This window comes from Serinus canaria, chromosome 25 (assembly GCF_022539315.1).
Source record: "Serinus canaria isolate serCan28SL12 chromosome 25, serCan2020, whole genome shotgun sequence".
NCBI classification, from domain to species: Eukaryota; Metazoa; Chordata; class Aves; order Passeriformes; family Fringillidae; genus Serinus; species Serinus canaria.
This window is the reverse complement of record NC_066338.1, coordinates 13,620,650-13,631,031: the sequence shown is the minus strand read 5'-3', so window position 1 is coordinate 13,631,031 and position 10,382 is coordinate 13,620,650. Positions and strand designations below refer to the sequence as shown.

The window sequence follows — 10,382 nt, the reverse complement described above, 5'->3', positions numbered from 1 at the left end:
CGTTTTTTGGCTCTCACTGAAGAAAAAACTCATCGCGTTTATTTCCTGTCGCTACAGAACCGGGACAGCCCGAGATACAAAACCGGGGGCGTCGCTGCACGTACAAAAGGGGCCCGCGGGGGGGGGGTTTGAGAGGGGGAGGGGGTTTGGAGGGGGGGAGGGGCAGAAAGGACAGCGGGGGGAGGGGCACAGGACCCCCTTCCCCACCCCCCAACCCCCCCCGCGAGGTTTTTCCTATGGAAATAAAAAAAATACAAAAGGGTGGGGGGGCTGGGGGAGGGGGGGGTCAGTCCTCGAGCACGATGGGCTCGGAGGTGCTGGAGGGGTGGGGGGGGGGGGGGGGCGCCAGGGCCCCCCCCGGGCGCAGGGGGAGCCCCCCCGATTTCACCTTCAGGGGGAGGTTGGGGCGCCGGGCGGCTCGGCGGAGCTCCAGGTGGGTCAGAGCCTTCCGCAGCGCCCTGGGGAGGGGGCGGGGGGGTCACCTCAGGGAACCCCAAAACCTCCGTGGGAGCCCCCCCCCGTGGTGTGTGGAAGGGTTTGGGACACCTCAAACCTTCCCACACCCTGCCTGGGCACCCCGGGACCCTCCCAGACCCCCCTCAGGATCCTTCAGAGCCCCTCAGGACCCCTTCCAACCCCCTCAGGATTCCCCAAATCCCTTCAGGATCCCCTCAGAATCCCCTCAAATCTCTTCAGGATCCCTCAAATCCCTCTCAGGACTCCCCAGATCCTCTCAGGATCTCTTAAACCCCCTTAGGACCCCCCCAAAATCCTTCAGGACCTCTCAACCCCCCTCAGGACCCCCTCAATTAGCCACAGCACCCCCCAGATTCCCTCAGGCCCCCCCCATATTCTTTCAGGGCTCCTCAAACCCCCTCAGAACCCCTTCAGGACCCCCCTCAATCCCCTCAGGAGCCCCTCAACCCCCTCAGGACCCCCCGGGCCCCCCGTACCGGGTGTCCTTGGTGGCCACGAACACCACGGGGTTGGGCGCGTCCGCCGGGTTCAGTTTCTGCCGTTTGGTGCCCGGGGGAGGCGCGGGGCGCAGCGCGGCCGCCAGGGGGCGCCCGTTGGCGGAGAACGGCAGCGCCGCCGTCCCGACCTGCGCGGGAAGGAGCGTCAGCTCCGCCCCCCGACCAATCAGAGCGCGCCGCGCGCGCCCGCCAACCAATCACCGCCCGCCTCCCCGTGCGCGCGCGCGCGCTACCCAGCCAATCACAGCCAGCCCTCATGCGCGCGCGTTGCTCGGCCAATCCCCGCCCGCCCTGAGGCTGTCGGTCACTCTTAACCACGCCCTAATCCTACAACAGCCCTGTCAATCAATCCCAGCTCCAGCCCCGCCCACAAACCCTCACTGCACCAATCCGGTTCCATTTTTAACGGCCCCGCCCACTGTCAATCATCCCGCAAGCCACACCCCCCACGTGTTCCACCCGTCAATCACCCCCACAAGCACTGTCAATAACCCGCAGGCTCCGCCCCTCCCACTGCCCGCAGGCCCCACCTCCCATCAATCACCCCAAACTGCCCCTCCCCCTCCTCCAGACCTGTCAATCATTCCCATTTCCCCCTGTCAATCACCCCCAAACTGCCCTTCCCCCAGACCTGTCAATCATTTCCCCCTGTCAATCAATCACTCCCCCCCCCCCGTCCGTACCCTCATGCGGGGGGGTCTGTGCCCGTCTCCCCCCCCCTCGTAGCCCCTCTTGCCCCCCAGCCCCGCCAGCCCCCGGCTCTGGCTCAGCTGGTTCCGGTTGATCGGGGTCTTGGTGCCTCGGGGGGTCTTCGGCTTCAGGGGGGCTTGGGCAGCTGGGGAGGGGGGCAGGAGGGGGTCAGGGGGTGCCCCCCAATCCCAAAAATCCTCACATCCAGCCCTGAAACCCCCCCAACATGGGGGGGGTGCACCCACCACTCCTGGGGACCCTCAAATCAGCCCCAGGTGGGGTCCAAAAGCCCTGGAACCCCTCACAATCCCCTCTGGGACACCCCCAGACCAACCTGGACCTCCCCCAGTCCCCCCTGGAGACCCCCAGCTCCACCTGGACCACCCCCTCTTGTATCCCCCACCCCCCAGGACCACCCCCCAAACCCCTCCCCAACCCCCCAGGGATCCCCCAAACCCCTCCCACACCCCCAGGAAGCCCCCAAATCCTCTCTCCCACCCCCAAATCCTCTCTCCCACCCCCAATCCCCTCTCCCACCCCCCAAATCCCCCTCTCCCACCCCCCCAGATCCCCCCCAGGCCTCACCCAGCTCCTTGACGATGGCGGCCAGGGGCAGCCGGGTCAGTGGGTGGATCTTCAGGGGGGCCTTGGCGGCCTTGGGCAGCCGGATGGAGCCTGGGGGGGCACGGGGGGCTCAGGGGGGGCTCAGACCCCCCCCTGCAGTCCCTGAGAAGGGTCCCAAACCCCCCTTCCCCCCCAGACCCAACACCCACACTTGGCCTTGATGGAGGCCACAAATCCCCCTGATGGGGATCCCAAATCCCCTTGGGTGGGGACCCCCAAATCCCCCCTGATGGGGATCCCAACTCCCCTTGGGTGGGGGTCTCAAATCCCCCTGATGGGGACCCCCAAATCCCCTTGGGTGGGGACCCCAAATCCCCCCTGATGGGGACCCCAAATCCCCTTGGGTGGGTGTCTCAAATCCCCCCTGATGGGGACCCCAAATCCCCTTGGGTGGGTGTCTCAAATCCCCCCTGATGGGGACCCCAAATCCCCATTTCTCACCATTTTTTCCCCCATTTCTCAAACTCACACTCAGCTTTGATGACATTGGCACTGATGATCCCAAACCCCACCCAAACCCCCATTTTTTCCCTCCCCTTTTTTCCCCCAAACCCCCATTTTTCCTCCCCCCAAAACCCCATTTTTTCCCCATTTTTCCCCACTCTGCCCCTCTCACACTCGGCCTTGATGGCGTTGGTGTTGATGGGGGCTCAGTGATCCCACACACCCCAATACCCCCTGAGGAGATCCCAAACCCCCCCAAACCACATTTTTTTTCCCCCAAACCCCGTTTTTTGCCCCATTTTTTCCCCACTCTGCCCCTCTCACACTCAGCCTTGATGGCGTTGGCATTGATGGAGACGTAGGGATCCCACACACCCCAATACCCCCCAAAGGGCCCCCAAACCCCCATTTTTTCCCCATTTTTTCCCCATTTTTCCCTCTCACACTCAGCCTTGATGGCGTTGGCGTTGATGGGGGCTCAGTGATCCCACACACCCCAATACCCCCCAAAGGGCCCCCAAACCCCCATTTTTTCCCCATTTTTCCCCATTTTTCCCTCTCACACTCGGCCTTGATGGCGTTGGCGTTGATGGGGGCGTAGGGCCGGCGCGCCGCCCGCCGTGGCTGCAGCACGTCGCGGCACAGGCGGCGCGAGAGCCGCGTCAGCCGCGTGGTCTGCAGCAGGAAGGTCTGGCGGTTCTTGGCCAGCAGCTTGGCACGGCTGGCACTCGTGGTGTACGGGGACAGCGACTGCGCCTCGGGCCGCGACAGGTGACCCCGGGAGTGGGGCTCCTGCAGGGCAGAAAGGGTTAAAAAACCCAAAATCCCCCCAAAATCACCTATAGGGGTGTACAGGGACAGGTGACCCCGGGAGTGGGGCTCCTGCGGGGCAGAAAGGGTTAAAAAATCCCAAAATCCCCCCAAAACACTCAGGGTGGTGTACAGGGACAGGTGACCCCGGGAGTGGGGCTCCTGCGGGGCAGAAAGGGTTAAAAACCCCAAATACACCCTAAAATCACCTACAGTGATATATGGGACAGGTGACCCTAGGAGCGGGGTTAGAAAGGGTTAAAAACCCCAAAATTCTCCCAAAAACACTCAGGGTGGTGTACAGGGACAGGTGACCCCAGGAGTGGGGTTAGAAAGGGTTAAAAACCCCAAATCCCCCCAAAAATCACCTACTGTGATATATAGGACAGGTGACCCCAGGAGCGGGATTAGAAAGGGTTAAAAAACCCCAAAATCCCCCCAAAAATCACCCATGATGGGATTTGGGGGGGGGGGGGGGGGAGAGGGGAGGTCCCAAAAGAAATTCCGGGGCTCTCAGAGGGGTTTGGGGACTCTAAAGGGACTTTGGGGTGCTCCAAAGGGACTTTGGGGTGCTCCAAAGGGAGCTCAGAGGACTCTAAAGGGAGTTTGGGGTCTCTAAAAGTGATTTAGGGACTTCTAAAAGGGTTTAGGGGACTCTAAAGTGAGCTTTGAATCTTTAAAGGGGATTTAGGAGGTTCTAAAGGGGATTTAGGGCTCTCTACAGGGGGTTTGGGTCTCTACAGGGGATTTAGGGGGTTCTAAGGGGGTTAGGGTCTCTACAGGGGATTTAGGGGACTCTGAGGGGGGTTTGGGGTCTCTACAGGGGATTTAGGGGGTCTAAGGGGGGGTGGGGTCTCTACAGGGGGTTAGGGGTCTAAAGGGGGTTTGGGGTCTCTACAGGGGTTTAGGGGGTTCTAAGGGGGGGTTGGGGTCTCTACAGGGGATTTAGGGGGTTCTAAGGGGGGGTTGGGGTCTCTAGAGGGGATTTAGGGGTTCTAAGGGGGGGTTGGGGTCTCTACAGGGGATTTAGGGGACTCTGAGGGGAGTTTGGGGTCTCTACAGGGGATTTAGGGGACTCTGAGGGGAGTTTGGGGTCTCTACAGGGGGTTTAGGGGGTTCTAAGGGGGGTTTGGGGTCTCTACAGGGGATTTAGGGGTTTCTAAGGGGGGGTTGGGGTCTCTAGGGGGGTTAGGGGGTTCTAAGGGGGGTTGGGGTCTCTACAGGGGATTTAGGGGGTTCTAAGAGGGGTTTTAGGGGGCTCTCAGGGAGATTTGGGGGGCTCCAAAGGGAGTTTGGGGTATTTGGACAGATATCAGGTGTCCTTAAGTGAAATTTGGGGATCCCAGGAGTTTCTGGGAGTCCCAGGAGGTTTTGGGGGTCCCAGGAGGTTTTGGGAGTCCCTCATTGGGATGTTGGGGGTCCCTCGGTGGGGTTTGGGTCTGGGGGCTCACCGAGGCGCTGCGGGTCACCCCCTCCAGCTGGGTGGGGGTCTTGAGCCCCCCGTATTTCTTCCAGTAGATCCAGCAGGAGGCGCAGAGGCGGCACTGCATGTTGGGGGGGCCCCAGGCGTACCACTGGGGGGACTGGGAGGCTGAGGGGGGGGTAACTGGGGGTTACTGGGGGCACTGGGAGCCTGGGGGGGACCCAGGGATCCCCCCCAAATTCCAAGACCACCCAAACCCCACCCCAGGATCCCCTCAAATGCCAGAGAGCTCCTTCTGGAACAGCCAAATCCCTGCTCCCCAAACCCTCCCATGACCTCAGGACTCCCCCAAACTCCATGGGACCCTCCCCCTAAATTCCCCAGGACTCCCCCAAACCCCCTGGGACCCCCCCCAAACCCTTCTGGGACCCCCCCCCCAGCCCCCCCAGCCCCCACTGACTGTGGCAGCTCTCGCAGCTCAGCCCTTTCTGGAAGCCCCAAACCCCTGTTCCCCAAACCCCAGAGACCCCTCATGACCTCAGGACCCCCTAAACCCCCTGGGACCCCCCCCAAACCTCCCCAGACCCCCCCCAGACCCTTTTGGGCCCCCCCCAGAGCCCCCAGCCCCCACTGACTGTGGCAGCTCTCGCAGCTCAGCCCTTTCTGGAAGCCGGCCCCGTTGACGCCGGGTTTGGAGCCCACCGAGATGATCTGGTTGGGGTTGGGTTTGGTGCTGTGGGAAAAGGAGAGGAGGGCTCAGAGGATTTTGGGGGGATTCCAGGGGGGTCTCCTGTGCCCCCCCCAGGCCCAGCAGGGGGTCCCCAAAGCCCCCCCAACTCACTAGGTGGGGATGTAGACTTGCTTCAGTTTGCTGTCGGCCTCCGCTGCCTTCAGCCTCTTCTGCGAGCAGGGAGGGGGTCACAGGGGGCACTGAGCCCCCCAAAAACCCCCAGATCAGCCCCCCAAAACCCCCAGATCAGCCCCCCAAAAACCCCCCAGATCAGCCCCCCAGAAACCCCCAGATCAGCCCCCCAAAACCCCCAGATCAGCCCCCCAAAAACCCCCCAGATCAGCCCCCAAAACCCTCAGATCAGCCCCCCAAAACCCCCCAGATCAGCCCCCCAAACCCCCATACCCACTCCCCAAAACCTCCCAGATCAGCCCCCCCACACCCCAGAGCCCCCCAAAACCTCCCATATCAGCCCCCATACCCCCATTTCAGCCCCCCTAAACCCTATGACAACTCCACACCCCCATATCAGCCCCCCAAAACCCCCATTTCAGCCCCCTCACACCCCTAGAAGGACCACAGACCCCAAGCCCAGTCCTCCAAGCCCCTCAAACCCCCATACCCACCCCCCAAGCCCCCTCCCCAGCCCCTCAAACCCCCAGATAACCCCCCAACCCCTCCCCAGCCCTCAAACCCCCATATCAGCCCCCAAACCCCTCCCCAGCCCCTCAACCCCCATATCAGCCCCCAAACCCCCTCCCCAGCCCCTCAAACCCCCATACCCACCCCCCAAACCCCCTCCCCAGCCCCTCAAAACCCCCATATCAGCCCCCCAAACCCCCATATCAGCCCCTCAAACCCCCTCCCCAACCCCAAACCCCCTCCCCAGCCCCCAAACCCCCATATCAGCCCCCCAAACCCCCTCCCCAGCCTCCCCAGCCCCCTCCCCAGCCCATACCTGCTGGATGTAGCGGTCAGTGGTTTTCCACATGTAGTAGAACTGCACAATGCTGGCCAGTGACTTCCAGGGCAGCTGTGGGCACCCGACCCTGAGCTCAGAGAGGGTCCCTGAGCCCCCCCAGGACCCCCCAAAACCCCCCAAAATGGGGCTCCCCACCACTCACAAAGTCCTGCCTGATGTCATTGAAGTCTTTGCCGTACTTCTCCAGGGCCTCCTCGAAGAGCATGGCCTCGGAGGCCGACCACTCCTCCATCTCATCCCGGCACAGCACCGGCCCCCCCTGCGGCACCAGCGTGGCCATGGCCCGGGCCAGGTCGTAGCCATTCCTCTGCAGCGTGTCCATGGCGTGGAACTGGGGACAACGGGGGTACTGGGAGCACTGGGAGGCACTGGGAGGGGATTTGGGGCAGGTTTGGGGCAGGTTTGGGGGGATTCAGGGCCCCACTGCGGCACCAGCGTGGCCATGGCCCGGGCCAGGTCGTAGCCGTTCCTCTGCAGCGTGTCCATGGCGTGGAACTGGGAACAATGGGGCTACTGGGGGAACTGGGAGGCACTGGGAGGGCTCTAACAGGGGATTTGGGGCAGGTCTGGGGGGTTTTGGGGCCCCTAAGGATGATTTGGGATATCCTAGAAAAGTGATGGGAAGCATTTAAGGAAAGTATGGAAAGTCTTTGAGATGTTCTAAGGAAGTTTTGGGGTGTTCCAGTGGAAAGTGAAAAGCTCTAAAGAAGCTTTTGGGGTGTTCTAGTTGAAAGTAAAAAGTTCTGAAAAGCTTTTGGGGTGTCTCAGTAGAAAATAGGGAGTTCTAAGGAGTTTTAGGGTGCCTCAGTTAGAAAATAAGAGATCTAAAGAGATTTTTGGGTGTCCCAATGGAACATAAAAAGTCCTAAGGAAGTTTTGGGGTGTCCCAGTGGGAAATAGGGGGGTTCTAAGGAAGTTTTGGGGTCTCCCAGTGGGAACTGAGGGCTCCAAGGGTATTTTGGGGTGCCTGGGGGGTCTGGGTTCCCCCCTCACCAGGGTGATGTCCCGCGAGGCCGCGGCCGCGCTCATGTGCAGGCTGGGCTGGCGGATGGAGCTGCTGCAGTCCAGCGCCCGAGCAAACGTCCCCACGGCCCTGGGGGGGGACACGGGGGGGTCAGAGGGGTCCCCCCAATCCCCCTGACCACCCCCCAGCTCTCCCAGTCCTCCCCTCACCGAGCCACCACCAGGAACTGGTCGATCTGTCGGTCCGTCAGGGGGTTGTCGGGGTCCCACACCTTCATCTCCATCTTCTGCTGGTTCCGATTGTCTGACTCACCTGGTGGGGGTTTGGGGGGGCTCTCAGGGTGAGCCCCCCATCCTCCAGCCTCTAGAGCCCCCCCTGAACCCCCCAAACCTTCGGCCAGGCGCTCGGGGATCTCGGCCTGGTACTTGCAGCCCACCCTGATCTCGCCCTGGTCGGCCAGCAGCGTTTTCTGCACGGGGTCGAACACCAGGGAGTAGAAGAAGCAATCCTGTGGGGAGGGGGCACACGGGGGAGGCTCAGCGGGGTGAGGAGGGGTCTCAGCAGGGTGGGGACACCCCCAAAATCCCCCCCCAGACCCATTTTGGGGCGCACAGAGCTCACCTCCTTCTCCAGGTACTGCCCCAGGATGTCAGTCTCGTTCAGCAGCGTCACGCTGCACTTCCCCCTAGAAGGAAAAATTGAGGAGGGGGTCACCCCAAAGCCCCTCCCCGTGCAGGGGAAACACCCCCAGACCCTTTTCCCAGCCCCCCAGAGGGGTTTTTGCCCCCGGTACCGGATGTGGGTGGCCGGCAGGGACTCGAACTGGCGGGACAGGAACAGCTCCCGGTGCTTGAGCTGGTGCCGCTGCTGCTCCGTCATCGGCGGCTGCTTCGACTCCTCCTCGAACTCGCCTGGGGGGGCCGCGGGGGGGGGTCACACCGGGCTGTGCCCCCCTCCCCAAAATCCAGCTGGGAGGGCCATTGTTCTCCCAAAAACCCCCTCTGGGCTTTTGGCAATGGCCCCGAGGAGGGGGAGGGGAAAAAGGGGGAGGGGCTGTGGGAGGGTAGGGACACACCAGGAAGGGGTGGGACCCCCCAGGAAGGGCAGGACCCCCCCTCAGAAAGGGCAGGGACCCCCCCCAGTTTGATGGGAGGGGGGAGGGTTTGGGGTTCAGTCCTTTACTTGTGACCCCCCCCCAAAATTGAGAAAGCCCCCCCAAAATCAGCCCAAAGCTTGTCAAACAACTCCAACCCGCCCCTCAAATTAGGAGCCCCCCTTTAGAAGGGGTCATGGACCCCCCCCCCAAATTACCCAAATAATGTCAAACAGCTCTCCCCAAATTTTGGGAGCGCCCCGTTGTGATGAGTGAGTCACAGACCCCCCCCTCAAAATTCCTGAACCCCCAAAGTGGGAGCACCAGCAATGAGAGATCTGCCCCCCACCCCCTCCAAAACCCCCCAAAAAACCCTCAAAAAACCCCAAAACCCCCAAAAAACCCTCAAAAACCCCAAAACCCCCCACCTACAGGCACTGCCGTTGGCCTGGCTTTTAGGGCTGCCTCCAAACCCCCAAATCCCCCCAAAAAGCCCCCCACTCACGGGCGTTGCTGTCGGCCAGGCTGTTGAGGCTGCTGGAGATGTCGCGCCGCCGGAACAGACAAACCACCTTGGCCTCCACGTTGCCATTGGCCGTCTGGGGAGGGGGCACAGGGGGTCAGGGGGGGTCCCTGGGCTTGGAGACCCCCCCTCAGAAACAGAGGCACCCCCAGGAACAGGGTGGGGGTCTCACCTTGTTGAGCTCCTCGATGCGCCGCACCAGGTAGGGGTTGCTGGAGGAGTTCTCGAAGTAGACGTAGTCTGGGGAGAAAAAAGGGGGACAAAAATGAGGAGGGGGCGTGAGGGGAAAACCCCCTCACCCCCTCCCCAAAAATCCTTTCTCTTGAACATGGCACGATTCCTCTTTTCTCCTTCCAAAAACCCAAAAAAATTGGGGGGAGGGGGGTTCAGAGCCAGATGTTCCCCTCATGGGAGTGGGGGGTTGTTATCCCAGAGGACCCCCCCAAAGCCCCCCATTACAAACCTGGGGTCCCCCCCCCCAGCACAGACTCTCCCCTCACAGATGGGGGGGCAGGACCCTCCCCCCAAAATTAGGGGTTCCCCCCCTTGGGGGTCTCCTCTCATCCAAGACCCCCCCTTTTCCCTTTAGATTTTTTTGGGGGGGCATCTCCCACTCCACGCCTCAGGATTTGGGGTTCCCCCCCCACCATGGACCCCTCAAGGGACCTCTGGGACCTCCTTTTCCTCACAGACCCCCAATTCCCCTCACAAACACCCCAAATCACCTCAAAGACCCCTTAACTCCCTCACGGGACCCTTTCTTTTTCGGGACCCCCCCCCCAAAATCCCCTCACGGGACGCCCCCCATTTCCGGGACCCCGTAAATTCCCGCACGGGACCCCTCTCCCGTTAGTGCCTGACAAGACACCCCCGCTGCCCCGGGACCCCCAAATTCCCTCACAAAACCCTCTCCCCCTTTCCGGGACCCCCAAATCCCCTCACAGACCCTCCCCTTTCCGCTGTAGGACCCCCTCACTCCCCTCACTCCTCCCCCTTTCCGGGACCCCTCACAGACCCCCCTTAACCCCTCACGGACACCCCCCAAATCCCCTCACGGCCCTTCCCGCGCCTCACGGAACCCTCAAATCCCCTCACCGACCCCTCGCTCCGCTTTCCGGGACCCCC

The 10,382-nt window shown here is 62.1% G+C and overlaps 1 protein-coding gene across 2 annotated transcripts; it reads right to left on the bottom strand.

Annotated features, from left to right (window-relative positions):
• Positions 1-17: 17 nt before the first annotated feature.
• MTA2 (metastasis associated 1 family member 2) lies at positions 18-9,581 on the bottom strand. Of its 2 annotated transcripts, none has more exons than XM_050984427.1 (17): positions 9,430-9,581; positions 9,240-9,333; positions 8,435-8,552; positions 8,263-8,326; positions 8,032-8,149; positions 7,851-7,953; positions 7,671-7,770; positions 6,820-7,008; positions 6,654-6,728; positions 5,807-5,865; positions 5,601-5,698; positions 4,994-5,133; positions 3,296-3,524; positions 2,250-2,339; positions 1,658-1,809; positions 954-1,102; positions 18-458 (listed from the first exon to the last, which is right to left on the bottom strand). In XM_050984427.1, exons 3-17 carry the CDS (start codon positions 8,518-8,520, stop codon positions 287-289), a joined length of 1,824 nt encoding a protein of 607 aa, XP_050840384.1. In that variant the 5' UTR covers positions 8,521-8,552; positions 9,240-9,333; positions 9,430-9,581; the 3' UTR covers positions 18-286. The 2 variants fall into 2 exon arrangements, with proteins under 2 accessions (XP_050840384.1, XP_050840385.1); XM_050984428.1 differs by having other exon boundaries at positions 5,807-5,862.
• Between the last annotated feature and the right edge of the window lie 801 nt (positions 9,582-10,382).